We start from the raw sequence: 20,304 nt of genomic DNA on the forward strand, positions 1-20,304 counted from the left end.
GGGAAGAAAAAATACTTTAAAAAATGAACCCTAGTTTTTATATGCAATGCTGAGGTATCAAGGGGAGATGTACAGATGTCTGTAATTTGCTTTGAAACGCATCCAAAAGATATAAATGACAGATGCAATACACCCTTATAAATAGTGTGTGATAAAGTCTGCGTGGTGAAGCATTAATGATTGAAGCCAGGTGGTGGTGTACAGGTGTTCACGGTATAGTGCTTTCCGCTTTGCTGTGTGCTCAAGACTCTCTGTGATGAAATGTTAGGGAACAGTGGTATTTCAAGGGTAGATCCTTTAAATTACTTGGAAATCTCAGCAGGCACTCAGTAAATACTCGCTTAGTAATAAAATCAGTAAACCTCGTTCCTTATCAGGGCTAGAGCCCAAGGCATGACTGGGTTTCTAGATGGCCCTTATGGTGGTGGGACCCGGAAAGTCACAGTCACTGAGGCTTTGCCACTCTCCTCCCTCTGACCAAGAAGCCCTAACTACTGTTTCACACAGAGCAGGCTAGGCTTCCATTGCATCCAGCAAAGCCTGGATGGGATGCTGACACACACGCAGCAGCCACACTGGATACTTTGCAGACCCGATTCCCCCCAGCCAGGGTCCATGAGCAGAGTGGAGGGCCCTCTAGCCCCTACCTGATCAAACTTCTTCTGCTTCTTTTCCAGGTTGGACACCAGTTGCCGCTGGTTGTCCAAATCAACGACCAGGTCGTCCAGCTCTTGCTGAAGCCTGTTCTTGGTCTTTTCCAGTTTGTCATAAGCAGCTGCCTTCTCTTCGTACTGCTGGGTGAGGCCTTCAATTTCCTTCTGGAACCTCTTCTTGCCCTCTTCCAGGGATTCCACGGTGCTGGCAAAGTCCTGCAGTTTCTTCTTCGAATCGGAGAGCTGAAATGGCAGTGTCCAGGGTGGGGTGAGAGGAGGGTGGTGAGGGATTCCCATCCCTGCGCCCCTGAGAAGCAAAGACCACCGACTCATTGAAGAAACGCAACAGCAGGGGGAGCCAGCGAGCCAATCAAAATGGCGCCACCATTCTACCACAATCACATCGGAGCCACTGATCTACCCTTAAGGGCTCAGGCCCAGAAACGCAAGGACATGCAGGGGCACCTGGATGTTCAGAGTGGAGATGTGGCGCTCCAGGTTCTGCTTGGCCTCCATCTCCTCATCCAGCTGGTCCTGTAGGCTGTTCTTCTCATCCTCCAGCTGGCGCAGCTTGGTGGACACATTGAGCTTCTGCCGGGTTTCTTCTTGAAGCAGCTCCTATGGAAATGACACATGGAAGTCTAGCGGCCCACCCCCAGGAAGGTCGTACCCCAGGTGCCTCTGGCTGATGTGGCACGATACCCACCTGGGTGTCCTGGAGCTGGGACCCAAGGGATGCCACGTCCTTGGCCAGTTTGATGGCCTTCCCCTCTGCCTCGTTGAGCAGCCCCGTGACACTCTCAACTTCATTCTGAGGGTGCCAAGAGACTGGTTAGTCGGAACCTCTAGAACAGGATCCTCATTAAGAGGAGCCCTTTGTACTCAGTGATAGGCCTTGGGGTATCCACTGCAAAATACCCATGAGCTAGGCGGCCTGGTCATGGTCACTCCATGCCCCCCCAGGGAAGCACATCACGTACAAGTTGCAATCTCTGGCTGTAGACTCTGGTTCTAGGACCCTGTTAGAGCCCTGTTAGACTGTAGTTAGACTGTGCTGACTGGGCCCTGATCCCTCTAAATGGATCCTGGATCCTTGCCAAGGTTGGCAAAGATGAAGCAGCAGGTCTGAGGCTCCAGACACTGAACAATGTTCTGGGCTCACTCACTCCCTAAAGTGGGGGAAGGGACTGCAGGTGGCACTTCCACTTCCAGGGGTCCTGTCCCTACCACCCCTCTTCTTCACCCCTGCTCTTTGCCCTTTCACTGACCCTTGTGGCAAAACCAAAGACGCAGACACTAAAGGTAAAAGCCTTCTAACTTTCCTCTGCCTTTTACTCCAGGAGCTGGTATCTCTGAGCAAGTCCTTTCGGAGATACCTGCACACCATCTGTTCTCTTCCCATTTACAGTAAGGATGTAAATGATCTTGACTCCACTCCTTCAGGACGTTGCTTGTCTTAGGATAGCAAAACCCCTGTGCCCAACTGCATGTGGAAAAATTCATACTTAACGCTGCCCTGCACCCTCATCCCAGGCTCTAGGTGCATTAAATCTTTATCAGAAGTGGGGCCATATCCCACGAATGGCAGGTCAGGCCAAATGTCTATTCAAAGCTAATTAAGACCAAAGAAAACCAGACCATGTCATCCTTCAGCTTAAAACCCATCAGTGGTTTCCCATCACTCAGAGTAAAGACCAACATACATATAATGGGGCCTTGAAGGCCCTGTGTCCTCCGGCCACAACCTACCTCTCCAATCCTATTTTGTGCCACATTTCCCCTTCCATTCGGCATCTAGCTCTACTGGCCTTACGTGATCTCTTCTAATTTCCCACTTGCTGCCGGGCCTTTACACATGCTGCTCCCTCTGCCTATAAGTAGATAGACTTCTTACCTGTCAGACTATACATCTTAGGGAAGCCTTTCCTGACCCCTCCTCCTGCAGCCCAGGCACCCATATTATTTACACTTATTGCATTATATGCCTCTGCTTTCCAGCATCATTTTACATTCATTTATGTGGTTATTAACGTCTTACCCTCCACTAGTCTGGAGTTCTCCTGGGGCAGGGACAGTGTCTGTCTGCTTCCTTGCTCTTGTATCTCAGGATTAAACATGGTGCCTGGCATACAGCAGGCACTCAATAAATACTCACTGAATGAGTGGAAGAGAGTTTTTAAACATTAAATTGAATAGGGCGACCATCTCGTCTCCCCAAGGAATGTAACTAGAGGAAACGGACTTGCTTTGCCACGAGAGAGGCTTTGTTACCCGGAAGAGCCTCATTCCTCAAGGGTCGGTCCCAGCGAAGCCTGCCTCACCTGCAGTTTGTGGACCTTGTCATTGAGCTCGGCCCGGGCCCGTTCCCCATCGCTGCACTTGGACTGCAGCTCCTGCAGCTGCACCTCCAGCTTCTTCTTCTTGTGCTCCACCTCCTGCTTGGCTTGGCTCAGGACACGCAGCTCTCCAGCCAGGTCTGCGTTCTCTTTCTCCAGCGCCTGCTTGTTCTTGTCCAGGTTGGCCTTGGCCTGGCCAGAGAGGCAGAGGGGAGGGATGGTGTTACAGCCGTGGCTGAGTGAGCATTTAAGATAGGGACCTGTGCTGTCGGGGGTTCTTTCTCTTTCCTTTCCCCTCCCTCAGTAAGTCCAGGGACCTGTGCCCCCTGCCTCAGGGGAGGGACACAACACAGTGAAGAACACACAATCACCAGTAAGACTTTTTGGATTCCATTTTCCTAAAGCTCAGAGGTTGCAAACTGGCATCCCCTGGGCTGCATCAACCCTGCCATCCTGTCCTGTTTAATCCATGCAGTACCTTTTAACATTTTAATTAAGAAATACCACATAAAAATCTGGATTCCCAGCTTCTGTTTTTAAAAATCAAATGTTCTATTTCATGGCTAGGTGGTGGTTACACTAATGAATACATTTGTCAAAATTATTGAACTATACATTTAAAATTGGTGAATTTTGCTGCATATACCTCTGTAAGTCTGACTTTCAAAAAAACAAACTAAAGATCTGGAAACAGAGGTCTTGCCTTCCTCCAAGGTAACAGTCAGCTGGATCTACATAGCAGCCAGCCCTGTAAATAGGGCAATCACACTCCACTTGGCCCCAGTCCCCACCATTCCCTATTGTCCATCAGATTTATCATTGAATGTACACTGCCATTTCTGTGAAAGTTTAGCGAAAGTTATTTTATCTAACTAGCTCATGTAGGTGCATGAGTTTCTCCAAGAAAAAAAGTATTTTGGGAAAAAGCAGAAGGGAGGAGCCTTCTCCCAGGGCTGTAGGGAGGAGGAAAGAAGCAAGAGAGAAGTGTGGGTCTCAAGAGCAGAGGAAGCAACAGTGGGCTCATCCTCAGCCCCAGGAAGGTGCTGTGCAGTGTCCAGGCAGCCTCAGAAGCCATTCCTCTGCTCCAGGTGTGACTAAGAGCTGCTGGGACCTCAGACAGGGACAAAGTGCCTCTTAGGGTAATAGTGCAGATTGATGAGCAAGGACCCTGGGGGACCTCACGGGATCTGGGCTCCCCAAAAACCTTTTTCCCAGAATGGTGGCAACGCTATACACATGTAAGGGGATTCAAGATAGGAATGATGTTACAACTTTTTCCCAACAATCTGAAAAGTTGCTAGAGGTCAAATAGTCCTCTTTTTCAACGCTCCTGAGATGGTGGACAGGCGTTCCCAGCCTCTTCTTTCTTATACAGGTCAGACGTGGATGCTGTCTGCTGGTGGCGTGAACAACTGAGTCTTTCCAAAGAGGCCAGGCTGTGAATCCGGGGTGTGGCTTCCAGCCCCTGCTCACCTCTGACAGCCACCTGGCTCGGTGCTGGTCAGTTACCTTTCCAGGCCCCACTCTTCCAAACACAGAGTGAGAGGGACACATACACCTTACCACTGTCTGGAGGCCTTACTATTTCAGAAGGTGGGAAGAGCCCATTTGGGTTCAGATTCTATCACAATAAAAAATAACTTCTGAACATAAAAAGGGGAAGACAATTAAAAGGGGAAATACATGTTGTAGATAAAATTAGCAAGGTCTTATTTATCCAACACATATAAAGAACGGACAGAATGCTGAAGATTCATATTCAGACCCCATGTGACAAGTGACAAGGGGACATGAACAGGCGTCCTTTTCTCCATTTGGAGCATGAGGGGTGTTCAGTCTGGCACAGCACGTTTCAGCGTGGGGCCTGGAGATTTGCATTTTAGCAAAGGTCACGAGTGAAATTAAATGAGTCAGTGTCCGTAAAACTTTGGAACAGTGGCATATAAACAGTGCTGTATGAGGGATTGCCGGCGTTATTTAAATGTACGGGAAAATTCTGAGATTCTGATAGAACCGGTGGTGAACCAGCTCATAGAAGAACATTTACTTTGATTGGCGATAGAAACAAATGCAAACTCCAACAATTTTTAGGTAACACAACAGCCATTTAATCTAGAAAGTGCAGGGGGGAAGCCGTAGCGCTGAGGATGGTATAATTCAGACTCTTAGGGAAGCAACCTGGCAGGATGTCGTAAGCTAAAAAATTCCCTCCTGGGAATGAAATACAAGGGAATTCTCCAAAGGGAGAGAAAGTTCCCGATATGAAGCATTCAGAGTAGAGCTATTTAACTGTCTCAAGTCCCATATACCCCAAGTAGCCAACCATGGGAGAAAGAAAGATTAGATCTAGCCATTCTCAAACTACACCTGCGGACTTCCCTGGTGGTGCACTGGTTAAGAATCTGCCTGCCAATGCAGGGGACACGTGTTGGAGCCCTGGTCCGGGAAGATCCCACATGCCATGGAGCAACTAAGCCCGTGCACCACAACTACTGAGCCTGCGCTCTAGAGCCCATGAGCCTAAAGCCCGTGCTCTGCAACAAGAGAAGCCACCCTAATGAGAAGCCCGCGCACAGCAACGAGGAGAAGCCCCCGCTTGCCGCAACTAGAGAAAGCCCGCGCACAGCAACGAAAACCCAACACAGCCAAGATAAATAAATTAATTAAAAAAAAAAAAACTACAGCAGGGAGAGCTGTCTTGCTACTCAAATCAAATAATGATAGTCTTCTTCTGATCTGCAGAGAAATGAAGATGGCTAGAAGGTTCTCAGTGTTGTTACCTTCCCAGAAGTTTTGCTAAACTTTGCTTATCCATAAGAGCAGTGTATAGTAGACCCTACCCTGGAGAGGCTAAGAAGTGGGTCCAGAGCCAGACTGCTTGGACGCTCGCTGACTAGCTGTGTGACCTCTAGGTGGTCTGGACCTCAGTTCCTTCATGTGTAAAATGAGCTTCATTGTACCTATCCCAGTGGGTGGTTGTGAAGATTAATCAGAATATACAGTAAGCACTTAATAAATGCTGGCTGCCATCACTCTCATTCGAATTGTTGTAGCTTGTTATTGGTCTCAGTATAGACACTGGTATGTAGTTATTTGAAGCTGTTGACATATTGTTCTTGATATTTTGTTGTCACAAAAAAAGCATCGCAACTCACCCTTTTGAACTGCTCCAGCTGCTCAGTGAGCTCCTCCACGGCCTGCGTGTGCTTCTGCCTCATCTCCTGCACCTGGGCCTCGTGGGACCGAGTCTCCTCGTCCAGGGCCTTCTTCAGCATCGACACCTCCTGCTCCCTCTTGGCCCTGGACAGGAAGAATACAGTGGCTGGCGGTGGAGGAGACAGCGGTTCACCTCAGACAGTACTGTGCAGAAGAACGAGCGCTCTCCCGGGTGACCTTGGGGGAGTCACCTAACCTCTCTGGACCTGGAATTTCCTCAAAACGAGGAGCATGCTACCTGCCCAGAATCTCCCAGGGCTGGCAAACAAATACACAAAATACAGCACATGATATTGTTGGAAGAATGCAAAGTGAATTGCAAACTGTACCGTAAATATTAACATTAGCTCTTATTTACTGGGCATGCACAATATGCCAGGCCCTGACCTAAGTTCATCTCATATAATATTCAGAGTGACCCTAAGAGGCAAGAATATCATCGTTTCTATTTTATAGATGAGGAAACTAAAGCTAAGAAAGTAAGCAGCTTGCCCAAGCTGTTGAAACCATTGTGCTAGGGCGAGAATTTGAACCCAAACAGTCTGACTCTGTGCCCATGCTCTGAGTCATTGCACTGGGCCAGTGGGAATGGAGAAGAACATTGTGCTGGCTTCTAGGCCCAGGTAAGTGATGTAGCACAAAACCCAAAATGTGGGAAATAATTCTCCATGTTAGCGCTTGATACAGGGTGCACTCAAAGCACATTTGTGTATTTGTTGAATGAATAAGCGATCTAGTTTCACTAAAGTCAGGCAGTAACTTTCATTATCTGGCAGGTGACCCGTTCTTATGGTGGGTTTTGTTTTTGTGTTTTTTGGTTGTTGTTGGCTGTTAGCCTGCAGTGACTCTTTAATCAGAGACCAATCTAATAAATATTATTTTGAAAATTTAACACACACAGGAAAAGACAGGAATGAAATCCCCCAAAATGTTAACTGTGGTGGGACTGGGGGTGATGCTTTTGGTAATCTACTTTCCTACAGTTTTCAAATCATTCTCTAATTGAGTATATCCTCTGACTGTGATGCAAAATAAGATTAAAAGTAAGCATGCTTATATTAGTTAAAGCAAAATACAATCAGGCCGATAAACGTAGGGCCTGAGGAATCCCATGACCGAGGATCTGCTCGGGTTTGCCCCTCTCCACCGTCGCATCAGCGTGGCGGGCCAGTGGGGCGGGGGCCCCTCACCTAAGCTCCTGTTGGGTGGCCGTGCTGTCTAGCGTGTCCTCCAACTCCGTCTTCAGTGCTTCCAGCTCCTCCCCGAGGTCCCGCTTCTGCTTCTCAGCTTTGCTCCTCGCGGCCCGTTCTGAGTCCAGGTCCTCCTGGAGGTCTGAGATGTGACCCTCCAGCTCCCGGATCTTCTTCAGGGCGTTGTTCTTCTGAGCGATTTCATCATCAAGCCTGCCGGGGACGGATCCCCAGAATTAAGACCCTGGGGTCCTGAGCCCCCTGCTATCCATCCCACAATGTGGCCAAAAATGGCTTTATGGAACCAGCCATTTGGGTTCCATACATATCAAAACATGTTTCGCTCATGTCCCGAGACACAGCAGACCACTTCTTGCCATGCTAGACGGATTGGAGGCTTATGGAGAAACGTGGTTTCCAAGGGCTGATGTAAAAAACAGGTCATGCTGCACGTGTGCGTGCGTGCGTGTGTGTGTGTGTGTGTGTGTGTGTGTGAGCGAGAGAGCGAGAGAGAGAGAGAGAGAGAGAGAGAGAGAGAGAGAGAGAGAGGCAGAGACAGAGAGATATAGACAATACAACGCGCTGTCCCAGACTAGCAAGGTGCCTTGTCTACATTAGGAGCCTAATAGATGCTTTCTGAATGTTAGACAATTATTCCTCCCTGGCAACTACTGGTTTATTCTTTCTTCCATCTGCTCAGTGTCTGAGTTCTGCTACATGCAAAGCTCTTAGCCAGGCACTGCTTGGGGGTGGGGCGGGGGGGATGTTAAAACCGGGGGAGGCAGTGACTGAGGGTCAGTGTGGGACATGGGGAGCCTTGTCTGAATGGCACGGAAGGGAGCTCCCTCCTGACCACTGTGGAGCTGCCTCTGGTTTTGCCCACGATGGATGGAAAGGGACCCTCAGGAGGGAAGGCACGAGGTGGCCCATCACCCTCGCACTGTCACATGGCACAAACGGGCTGAGAGAGAGCTGGCCAGGGGATCAGAGAATGGATCCCAGCCTGTCTCTCAAAAGCTGGGTGACTGTCACATGTCCCTTCACCTCCCCTGGCTCAGCTTCCTCCTCAGTGAACGGAGGTAACAGCTACATACCTGGCCAAGTGTCTGCAAAGACACTGCTTGAGCAGAACTTAGCGTACGGCGAGCAGGCTAATACCCATTAGTTGTTGCTGCTGTAATACCCCCGGGGGGAAGCCGTTAGAGTGAATCCAGCTCAGAGCTGGGAGAAGGGGGCACAGAGGAAAGGGTGTGGGACACACCTCAGGGGACGGGCAGACTCTGAGGACTGCTGCACGCTGTGCGTGGGACAAGAAGGAGGGTAAAAGCTAGGGAGGAGACACATTCGCAAAAAGAAGGACCTCAGAAGGAGGGGGCGGGGGACAGGAGGGTCCTCTCAGCCTCAGACCCGTGGTGTTTGCGGTGCCAACAGAACAGACTCCGTGCACAACCAGAAATCCAGAGCTGGGGTATAGACGACAAAGGCTGGGCACCCAAGAGGCAGACACAGTGGGAGAAGAGAGGATGAGTTTGGAGGGAAGAGAAGAAATTCAAAGGCAAAGTTCTGAAGGTGCCAGCAGGACTGAGAGGCACCCGGGAGGCCTGGCCTGGGCCACCTAGCATGAGATGGAGGCCTGCCTGGAGGAGGAGGAGGAAGACCGAGGCCCCCCCCCCCCCACCGCAGATCGGCAGTGGCCCTCAGGGCACCAGCACACACTGGACCTGCCCCGCCAGCCTCACTACCTGCCCAGGGCTGCCTGCAGCTCCTCCTCCTTCTTGGCCAGCTGCATCTTGAGCTCAGCGATCTGCGCCTGCAGGTCGGCTATCTGCTCGTGGAAGTCGCTGGCCTCGCCCTCCAGCTTCCTCTTCAGCTTCTCCAGCTCCTGCCGGCTCTTCTCCTCCTTCTTCAGCCGCACTACAACAAAGACAGGGCCCCTCAGGAGGTGGACACTACCAGAGAGACCCCTGGAGGACGAGCCTTTCTGCTCAGGCATTTCACATGGAGGAAATTCACACTCACACATCCCCCCCACTGGTAACTGTCCCGCCGGCACCACTGTCTTGTGGAAGGAAAGTCAGTCCTGGTGACAAGCACCTTCTGGAATTAACGTGTGTGTTCACTAAGGGTGAGCAGGCAGCTGGATAGGGTTGTCCCCTTTCTGCAATAATCTTCCATTCTCAAATTTCCTGTCTGATATTCCTACTTTTAAAATGTCCACTCAAAACATCACTGGGGGACTTCCCTGGTGGCATGGCGGTTAAGAATCCGCCTGCCAATGCAGGGGACACGGGTTCGAGCCCTGGTCCGGGAAGATCCCACATGCCGCTGAGCAACTAAGCCCGTGCGCCACAACTACTGAGCCTGCGCTCTAGAGCCTGTGAGCCACAACTACTGAGCCCGCACGCCACAACTACTGAAGCCCGCGTGCCTAGAGCCCATGCTCCACAACAAGAGAAGCCACCACAATAAGAAGCCCGCGCACCACAACGAAGAGTAGCCTCCACTCGCCACAACTAGAGAAAGCCTGCACGCAGCAACGAAGACCCAATGCAGCCATAAATAAATATATATATAATTTTTAAAAAAACAAAAAAAAATATCACTGGGTAGCCGTTTTACCTTCCAGTTCTGAAATCATAGATTCGTGCTTATTTTTCAGCTTGGTAAGATTCTTGGCTTTTTCTTCCTCTTCTGCAAGATTTGTTGTTAAGTCACTAATCCTCTCTTCAAGGAGTTTTCGCTCCTTTGGGGGGAAAGAAAAAGAAATATCATTCATTTTTTCCTTTTCTCCAGGGTCTACATTTCACTGTTAGTAATTTCCAGATAAACAGTTGAAAGGAAAGCCCACATTATAACCAAATGCAACCTAGAGTTTTCAATGGGGAAAGAGAAGTTCCTTAACAATAATAATTTCCAAAGATTGACTACTCCTCATCTCAGGCCCCTCCACCCCTCAACTTCATGTCCCAGCCAGGGGGCCCCTCTTTCCTTTCCTACCACAGGCCAGCTCCTCCCAGCCTCAGGGCTCTTGCACAGACAGGACCATCTGCCTGGGATGTGCCTCCACCCCCTCTCCTTCTAACTGCTTCTCACTATTCAGTCCACTTAAATGTCACTTCCTCCAGGAAGCCTCCCCTGAATCCCACCCCCCATCCCCTAGTGCTCTGGTCTTATAAGATGGTGAACACCTCCTTCAGAGTCCTGATCACAACGGCAAATAACGTTTGCGTATGATTATCTACTTGCTGCCTCACTAGGATATAAGCCCTACGAGGACAGGGTCCTCCTCCACAGTGCGTGCCCTGCACCTGACACGGACTGGCTCGCAGTCGGTGCCCAGCTCAAAGGACTAAAGGCAGTCCGCCTCAGTGGGGCTGCTTAGTGGTTACTGACTAGGGTGACCTAGTCATCCTGGTTTACACTGGGACATTTCCGTCTTAGGGGCTGAAAGTCCCGCATCCCAGAAACCCTTCAGTCCCAGGACAGCTGGTTCCCCTATTACCAACTGAAAATGGACGGTGAGAATGTGAGAGGGGCCCCTGAATCCCAGGCACATTGCCCTCCCACCCTTGTACAACTTGGGGGTTCCATCGGTCGTGGTGTTTCTGAGACTTGCTCCGTGGCAGCCCTGGTGCTGGTGGGACCCCATCCATGGCACACCTGCATCCAGACGGCAGTCACAAGGCCGCCACGTCAATGCTGGACGTAACTACTTGCTCAGCCTTCAATACCTTGTCTCTGACTAAAAAGGGAAGGCATCTGGAGTCCTCAGCCCTCACGAGCCTGTCATCTTAACAAAGACGCTCAACCCCACTCACTTTTGACAGTTTATTGTTCTGATCATCCATGACCAGAATATCATCCTCCAGTTTCTTGATCTTGGCCTCAGCCGTGACCTTCTCAAGTTGTAGCTTCTGCCTGGCAGCTTCCTCTTCCTCCAGCTGTTCTTCCAGGTCCTTTGTGGGGGAAGGAAAAGAATCACAGCCTTGCTTAAAACAAAGTCACTCTCCCGGAGCTCTGGGGACTCATGGATACAGAGGCTTAGCCTGATGGCCCCTGCAGTGCTCTGCCATCTCCTTTCATCACAAAGAAAAGGTTTGGGTAAGCCACTTTTCTTTGTGGAGCCTCAGTCTCCTCCTCTGTAAAATGGGGATAGTAGATACCATGGTGGTTTAAAAATATGTCCATAAATTCTTTGATACTCTTCCCTTCAAGAGGTGGAGCCTAATTCTCCTCCCCTTGAGTGTCAGCTGGACTTAGTGACTTGCTTCTAACAAATAATATCAAGAGGAAGTGATGGAGTGTATAAGTCAGAGATTAGGCTATAAAAGGCTTTGCACCTTCCTCCCTGTTGTCTCTTCATTCACTCCATCTGGGGAAAGCCAGCCGCCACGTTGTGAGGGCACTCAAGCAGCCCTATGGAGAAGCCCACATAGTGAGGAACGGAGGCCTCCTGCCTACAGTCGTGTGAGTGAGCCATGTGCAAGTGAGTCCTCCAGCCCCAGTCCAGCCTTCAGATGCTGCAGCCCAGGCTGACATCCTGACTGCAACCTTGTACGGGGCTCTAAGCCAGAATCACCCAGCTAAGCCACTCTCAAGAGTCATGACTGTGTGAGATAAATGTTTGCTATTTCCAAGCTGCTAAGTTTTGGGGTGTTTTGGTTCTGCAACAATAGCTTACTGATACAATTACCCCTCATCCAGGGTTGCTATTAGGAAGAAAGGTGTTTGCACATGAAAGGCAGGGCAGTAGAACTGAGCAGGCTTCCAAGGAGACCTGTGTGGGCAGATGGCAGTTTCTCTCCGAGCCTTAGTCTCTTTCTCTGTCCAAAGGGGACATACAACGTCAGATGCACCTCACAGGCCTGCCGTGAGGGTCAAGGGATTTCGTACCCACCGAGGGCTGCCCCTGCAGTGCCTTACCAGCATCTGCTGGGCCATCTTCTTCCGTTCTGCCTGCAGCTGCTGGCCCCTGTCTTCCTCCTCCTCCAGGCGGGCCTCCATCTCATGCAGGATCTCCTCCAGCTCCTGCTTCTTGGCTGCCAGCCGGACCCGCATCTCCTCGGCCTCCGCGTACAGCTCCGTCTCTGCCTGCAGCTGCTCCTGAAGCAGGTTCTTCTCCTCAGTCAGCTGCATGCAGAGGGTGGGGAGACGGCCCGTGAGCCCCACAGGAGCAGGCGTCCTGCCCTCCACAGCCCCGGCCAGGCTCCCGGCCCGGTACCTGCGCGTGTTTCTGCCCCAGCTCCTTGAGCTCGCTTTCTGCCTTCTGCTGCCGCTCCTTGGTCTTCTGCAGCTCATCCTCCTTGGCCTGCATCTCCTCCTCCTGCCTCGTCACCTGCAGCAGGGGCTTCACCTGCACACAGAGGGTCAGCCCGTCACTTGCTTTCGTGGCACAAGGGAAACACTCTCATAATAAATAAATCAGTGGTTCTCAGCGAAGGACAATTTTACCCCACTCTCAGATCCTAACGGGATATTTGGAAATTTCTGGGGACAGTTTCAGCTGTCACAACTGGGGTGGGGAATGCTACTGGCATCTAGTGGATATAGGCCAGGGATGCTGCCCAACATTCTAGAATGCTCAGGACAGCCCCCCCCCCAACACAGAATTATCCATCCCAAGATATCAGCAGTGCTGAGATCGAAAAATCCTAAATTAGAGCAATGGGAAGAGGTGCAAAGTGAAAGGAGAAAGTCTCCCCTCCCCCCATTTAGTCCCATCCTGAGAGAACTGCTGCTGACAAACTGATATGTTTCCCTCCAGAGAGAAAAGGAAAGAAAAATCCCCTACATCCGACCTCCCATTCTCAGCATTGTCCTGCACATGAAAAAAAAACACCTGAGATCACGCTGCCCAGTGTTACATGCTGCTTTTTTTTTTTTTGGCTGCACTGCACGGCTTGTGGGATCTCAGTTCACCCACCAGGGATTGAACCCAGGTGCCTGGGAGTGAAAGCGTGGAGTCCTAACCACTAGACCGCCAGGGAATTCCCTACTTGCTGCTTTGATTACTAAAAGCTATAAGATAATTATCACCCCATGCTGTCCCATCAGCTTTACAACTTGACTTTTAGATAACCATCATTTTTAATGGTTGAAAAATATCCCATTGATGGATGAGCTGGTGTGAGTCAGTCTGCCAGGGCTGGGCACGGAAATTTTGCTCTTGAAAATGAATGCCCTTCATTCTTGATTTTCTTTATTTCAGATGGTTTTCTGAGAAGAGTTTTCTAGAAGTTGGGTCAGTGGGGATGAACATTTCCAAAAGCAGCTTCCCCTCACTGCTCTTCACCAAGCTGACTCCTAACTCCTGTGTTCAAGCCCTGACTGGGACTAGGGGAGCCCCTGTCAGACACACTGTGGCTTCCTTCCTGCGATGACCCCAGTCTGCCATGGGCATTGGTTCCTGTGCTGACCCCGTCTGCTTCCCCACTTGACTAGAATATTCATGAGGCCAGGGCACCCCTAGCACCTTGCATGTGTCTGGTGCACAGTAGTTCCTCAATACATACTTGCTCAGTGCCCATTTACACACTCAAGGGCACCAAAGAGAAAGCCATGTCTGTCCCTACAGAGCAAGTCTTTGCACGACTGGCTCATGACAGCCAGCGATGCTGCAAGACCAAGTTGTACCCAGAGAAACAAACAATGGATATACACAGCAAGCTGGATGGAGGGATCTCCAGGGAATGATGCTTCGTGACAAAAGCCCATCTCAAAAGGTGACATACTGAAGGACCCCGTTTATATAACATCCTTGAGATGACAAAATTATAGAAATGGAGAACAGATTCGTGCTTGCTGGGGCTATGGAGGGAAGTGGGTAGGGCTCTAAAGGCGCAACAGGTGATCCTCGCGGTGACTGAAAGGCTCTGCATCTGGGTTAAGGTCATGGCTGTAACCCATGTGCCAAAGAGGGGGCCTTTCTCAGGCCCGGAGAATCGCCAAAGGGCAAGGTTTGGTTTCGAGCCCTCAGTTGCACACCTGCTGTCAATCACCTCCAGTTCCACATGGACAGCGTCCAAGTGAAGACCAAGGACTGGGAGGGGGGTGGGGGGTGGGAGAAGGAGGCACTCACTTTGGTGAAGAGCCGCCACCACTGCCAGTTCCGCAGCTTGAGGTAGGCAGCGCAGTTCCTCTGAATCACCTTCATGGCCGTCAGCTGCTGCTGCCTCTTGGCAAAAGCCCTGGGGAGAGGGAAGGGGAGCTGTGAGAAGACCTGCTTGGCTCCACACACACCTCACTGTGTTGTCACGGCATCCCGCCCCGCGGCATCCCGAAGGCAGGGTGCTTCTCTTTGGCCTGTGATTTAGTGACTTGTACAAGGACGTCCCCCATTCTCTCCAGCCCAGATTCTCCAGGAAGCTCTGAGCATCAGCAAAAGTATACCATCTGGAGGCCAGAGCCTTTCTCAGTGGACAAGGAAGACCCAAGGCTCACAAAATGCCCTGGGTTCAGATCTGTGGTCCTGACAACACCTAGGAAACTGATCTATGCTACACCATTCCTAAGGGGTGTCCTCCACCCTCCGCTGTGCCACATCTTCCCCAAAGCTGAGTGTCTGACAAACCTATCCTTTCCTCAGATAATTTAAAATCCCAGACCTGACACAGAACCAGCACTCTTCCTACTTAAGGGCTACTGGGTTTGAGAAACCACAGAACAGTGAGCGCCATCCTCTCGCCTCTGTGTGGCTGCCATTGCGGCTGCCATCTTGGATGTGGGTGAATTTGAAGAATAAAATTGCCCCAGTTAGTCTGGAGGTGGGAGGGGTGGCAACAGAGAATTTAGTTATGAAAGTTAACAGTTTAGGTCTGTCCCTGGACCAAGAGCTCCCCAGATCTGGCCTTGACCATCCTGGGTCTACTTGACAATGAATCAGCTTGACACAGTCAGGGCTCTGCAGATGAGTGCATGGTCCGTACCTCCTGAAGACATATGCCCTGGACAAGAGCTACTCTGCCAGCTCCTGTGTCCTGTTTGGGGTGTGAGTTTCATGGAGGAACTGCAGCCCTCACCCAGCCCCCAGGATTCCCAAAACAGGGGGCATCAGGCCTTCTAAGACTTTGCCTTATGAGTCCCACTTGGACATAGGGGTATAGACACAAATACTCTTTCCTCAGACACTTTATCATATTCTCACATTTCTGAAATGATAGCCAGCCACTGTTCTCAACCCTTTTCATGCAGTATTTCATTGACCCCTCATTAAAAGAAGTTTATGAGGCAGGAATGATTATGTTCATTTTCCTGAGGCTCAGAGGTAGAGTAACCTTCCCAAGGTTCTTCAGCAAATAAGTAGGGGAGCCAGGGTGAGAACCCACGTTTAACTCTCCAGAGCCCATGGTCTTAACTCCTTCCTGCCCTGCCCTTATAACTAGTGCATATATTTAAAGTGGTAGCATTTCTCTCCCCCAAGAAAAGGCTGCCATTCAATCAATGATGCATCTTAAAGCAGTGGCCTCTTAGAATCAGAAAATCAGAACATGAGGCCAGAAAGCCCCCGAAATTTTGTATTTCTGGTCTGTGTTTGCAGGGAGGCGATAGCGCGTGGGTCTTTACTTTCTGGCCAGGTAGCCGCGACACATCGCCTGGAAAGCCATGATGACGTCGGTGATCTTTAAGTCCCGCTCCTCTTCTAGGTGGGCCAGGACGCCAGTTCGGAAGAAGATTTTGCTCTGCCCAATCCTGTACAAGTTGGGGTCGAGTTCTAGGGCTTTGATCTGCAGAAGGAAGGAGGATGAGAGTTCCCGTTCTCGGCTATGCCACTTGGCCAGGGGTTAAGTGTGTTTAAGGAGGGTCCCACCCGGAGCAGCTGCGGGAAGTACCGCCAGAGGCCGGGAGGTCTGCAGTTGGATATTTGGGGTGGGGCTGGGGCTGGGCTCACCATCAGAATGCAGGCCTGCTTCCCGTCCATGAAGCCTTTGGGAATGGCGTTTGCGGCCAGGATCTCATAGCTTGAGACATAGGGCAGGAGTCACCAACCGAGTGAATCTCTGTCGTCCGTCTGTCCCTCCACCCAGCCTGCTCACCCCCGTCCCACCCGCTGCCCCACCCGTGCCTGGCCCCAGTGGGCTCACCGTTGGCGGAACTCCTGGAAGACGATCCTGTTAGGGAATCCCTGGCGGCAGATTCGGATGCCTTCCAAGACCCCGTTGCACCGCAGCTGCTCCAGCACCAGAAAGGCGTCCAGCTTTCCGGACTGCAAAGACGCAAAGGGCAGTGGGCCGCCGGGGCCGCGGGGAGCAGCAAGCCCCAAATCTCAGGCCTGGTGACCCACCTCGCCAGGCCATGGGGGATCACGGGGCACCAGGTGAGAGCTCAGCTGAGGGCTCTGGTGCCACCTCTCGTACTTGGTGGCACTAGCATCACCTGGGGCTTCCTCCTCATCACTTCTCCCTCCCTCATTTCCTGTCCATCACCAGTTCTATGACTCCTACCTCCCAAATATCTCCCCATCTACACACTTCTCTCCACTACCATTGTCACTGCCATCTACTCACCCCCATCTTCTCCTGTCCCAATGATCACAACAGCTTCATACTATCTTCCCACCCTGTCCTGACTCTCTTATCCCCTTATTTGGTTTCTAAAATGTGAATCTGATCATGACATACCCCTGCTTTTAAAAGCCCCCGATGGCATCCTACAGAAGGAAGGCCAAGCTCTGGTCCACCCACAGGAACTCCACAATCTAGCCCCACCCATAGTTCCAGCCTCAGCTCTTCCCAATCCCTGCCTCACACCGTCACACGTCAACACAAAATGACCCACCTAGCGTTTCCTTGCCCAGACCCTTCATTTCTCACCTCCACGCATTTGCTTATTCTGGTCCCTCTGCCTAGGGTGCCCTTCCCACGCTGCTCTCAGCATCACCAACTTCCCATTCTCTAAGAAGCTTTCTCGGAGCCCCCAGTCTCAAGTGGGAGCCCCAGCTCTTTGGTGTTCTCATAATTTACCCAGATAACATCATGGGTACCAGCTGTCTACCTCTCCCACAACCTCAGCAATACTGACATCTTGGGCTGGATAATTCTCTGTGGTGGGGGACTGCCCTGCACACTGAAGGATGTTTAGCAGCATCCCCGGCTTCTATGCACTGGATGCCAGTAACTGCCCCCTCCCCGTTAAAAATGTCTCCGGACAAGGCCAAATCTCCCCTGCGGCGGAGGGAGGGCACACAATTGCCCCCAGCTAAAGCACCCCTGCCCTAGATTATAAGAAACCTGCAGGCAAGGACAATAATTCATCCAGCACCGTATCCCCAGCTCCTGGCACAAGTGGAGCTCAGTAATTATTAGCTGGAATAATGGACGAATGAGTGATCTGATACCCTGTGCAGCCACTCCAGGGCTCAAGGTCCCCGGGGTGCATTCTCCTTTCCTCCCTTGCCTTCTTTTGCCTCCAGGCTGGGAAATGAGCGCCTCTTACCGATGTCAGATGGAGCCCTCGGGGTGGTGGGGTGGTGGTCAAGCTTTCCTCCAGCACTTGTACCCCGGTCTGCCTTCCCTTTCCCCACAGACCCTGATGATGTCCCGGTGGGACCTTCTGACCCCCCAAGAGCCGGGTGGTAGTCTCACCCTCTTCTCATGGTTGGGGATGATGCAGCGCACGAAGTTGGGGGTGGTATTGCGCAGCGTGGTCATCAGCTTCCCCAGCTGCTCCTTGTAGAGCTGCCCCACGGTGCGGAACATGCCCTTCTTGGTCTTGGAGGCGCTGGGCAGCGAGCTCTCCGTCATCTTGGCCATCTGGTCCAGGCCCACGATGCGGTCCACTGTGGGCACATGAAGGGTGATGTCGGCCCACCCAGGGAACCTGAACCTCCACAGCAGGCCAGGGGACCAGCCTGGAAGGTTGAGACCTCAGGTCCCCTGCTCCCTTGTGGGCACCATTCCCCATTCTTTCCTCTGCCAGCCAACACCTTCCCTCTAGAGGCAGGTAAATGGAAAGGCACAGGGGCCTTTGCTTTCCAAGTACTATATTATCTATTTCTGAGACCCCGAGAGCTCCTAAGTGACAGAAAGAACAAATTCTCTCTGACATTGTCACAGAGACGTGGGAGTAAATCCTGCTTTTGCCACTGCCTTGGCCTAGCGTCATTTTGTGCCTCAGTTTCTCCTTCTATGAAATGGAGTTGATGACAGCATCTACCTCCCAGGGCAGGAATAAGCGAATAAGGCATGCGAAGTGCTTACTTCCCTGCCTGCCTTCAATCCTTCATCCACCAACAAATATTTATTGAGAGCCTACTGTGTGTCAGGCCCTGGGCATACAGATGTGAACAAAACACAGACCCGGTGTCCCCCTGACCCCAGCTCATATTTTATGGATATTCTAATGGAAGGAGAAGACAATGATCACACATGTAGGTATATAATATTTTGGGTGGTGAAGGTGTGCTTAGAAAGATAAAGCAGGGTTAAGGTGGGTTGGGAGTGATGGGGGTGATCTCTTAGCATGATGGGGGTGTCTCTCTGATAAACTGATATTTTTGAGTAGAGACCAGAAAGTAGTCAGGCAGATATCAAGAGAAGGAATATTCTGGGTAGAAGGCATAGCAAACCCTCCAACATAGGAATCTGGCACTTTGGTAAGGGCTCAACAAAGCAACGAAGAGTGGGTGGTGGTATTATTATTATTACTATCATCACCACCAAGACTCTTTTTCTTTCAGAACGGAATGAGAGACTCCTACTGGCCCAGCAGGTGCTGCACATACCAAGCCCAATCCTGGCATTGCTATAAATTTCCCTCAAAGCACAGCTTTTGCTGTATCCCACAAATTTTAATAAGTAGTGTTTTCATTTTCATTTGGTTCAACATTTTAAAATTTCCCTTGAGAAAATTAACAAATGACAACACACTTCTAAATAACACATGGGTCAAAGAAATTTGTTCTTTGACCCATTGTATTATTTAGAAGTGTGTTGTTTAACCTCCACATATTTTCAGATTTTTCAGTTATCTTTCTTTTTTTTTTTTTGCGGTACGCGGGCCTCTCACTGTTGTGGCCTCTCCCGTTGTGGAGCACGGGCTCTGGACGCGCAGGCTCAGTGGCCATGGCTCATGGGCCCAGCCGCTCCGTGGCATGTGGGATCCTCCCAGACTGGGGCATGAACCCATGTCCCCTGCATCGGTAGGCGGACTCTCAACCACTGCGCCACCAGGGAAGCCCTCTTTCTGTTATTTCTAGTTCAATTCCACTGTGGTCTAAGAGCAGGCATTATATGATTTCTATTCTTTTCAATTTGTTAAGGTGTGTTTTAGGGTCCAGAGTGTGGTCCATCTTGGTGAATGTTCCACATGAGCTTGAGAAGAACATGTGTTCTGCTGTTGGACAACACAGACTACAGGTATAGTCAATTATATCCAGTTGGTTGATGGTGTTGTGGGGTTCAACCCCACTGGCATTAGACCCCACCATTTCTGCTCCTTGTGCTCAAGTAGGCTTCATGTAATAATGTCTTTGTTTGTCTGCCTCTCCCACAAGACTGTGGCTCCTCGAAGGAAGGACTTGCTGAGTTCATCATGAGTCCTAGGTGTGAGGTATGACCCAGGTTGAGATGCTGTTACCCCATCCCAGGGCCTTGACACCCAGGAAATGTTGGCAGAACTGAACCCCATGCCTAAAGCAAGGGCAGCCGGTCCTGTAGGCCCTAGGCCCACAGGCTGTGTGTCAAGAGTGAAATCTGCTGTGGGCACCGAGGTCCAGGAACAAAAGCAGTAAAGCCCACCACCCCTAATAGTCATTGCAGCAGCCGATATATACTAAGTCCCTACTACGGGCCAGCAGATGCTAAGTACTTCACCTGGATTATCTATTCTCTAACTCTTAAAGGGAACCGAAGTGTGGTCCCCAGACCAGCAGCATCAGCACCACCCAGGAACTTGTTAGAAATGCAAATTCTC

The 20,304-nt window shown here is 50.8% G+C and overlaps 1 protein-coding gene across 5 annotated transcripts in view; it reads right to left on the reverse strand.

The window, feature by feature from the left end:
- MYH11 (myosin heavy chain 11) overlaps positions 1–20,304 on the reverse strand; it is a 128,074-nt gene that overhangs the window by 13,688 nt on the left and 94,082 nt on the right. For all 5 annotated transcript variants that reach the window (XM_033428733.2, XM_004270149.3, XM_004270150.4 and 2 more), the window contains 16 exons: positions 17,976–18,169; positions 16,476–16,597; positions 16,283–16,352; positions 15,958–16,118; positions 14,474–14,582; positions 12,617–12,748; positions 12,319–12,525; positions 11,214–11,351; positions 10,015–10,138; positions 9,138–9,309; positions 7,396–7,608; positions 6,145–6,289; positions 2,975–3,181; positions 1,360–1,464; positions 1,119–1,271; positions 648–896 (listed from right to left, as the gene is read on the reverse strand). In XM_033428733.2, the coding sequence (XP_033284624.1) occupies positions 648–896; positions 1,119–1,271; positions 1,360–1,464; positions 2,975–3,181; positions 6,145–6,289; positions 7,396–7,608; positions 9,138–9,309; positions 10,015–10,138; positions 11,214–11,351; positions 12,319–12,525; positions 12,617–12,748; positions 14,474–14,582; positions 15,958–16,118; positions 16,283–16,352; positions 16,476–16,597; positions 17,976–18,169 (2,501 nt within the window). The remainder of the gene's footprint in view (positions 1–647; positions 897–1,118; positions 1,272–1,359; positions 1,465–2,974; positions 3,182–6,144; positions 6,290–7,395; positions 7,609–9,137; positions 9,310–10,014; positions 10,139–11,213; positions 11,352–12,318; positions 12,526–12,616; positions 12,749–14,473; positions 14,583–15,957; positions 16,119–16,282; positions 16,353–16,475; positions 16,598–17,975; positions 18,170–20,304) is intronic.

This window comes from Orcinus orca, chromosome 16, assembly GCF_937001465.1.
Source record: "Orcinus orca chromosome 16, mOrcOrc1.1, whole genome shotgun sequence".
In the NCBI taxonomy this organism is placed as follows: Eukaryota; Metazoa; Chordata; class Mammalia; order Artiodactyla; family Delphinidae; genus Orcinus; species Orcinus orca.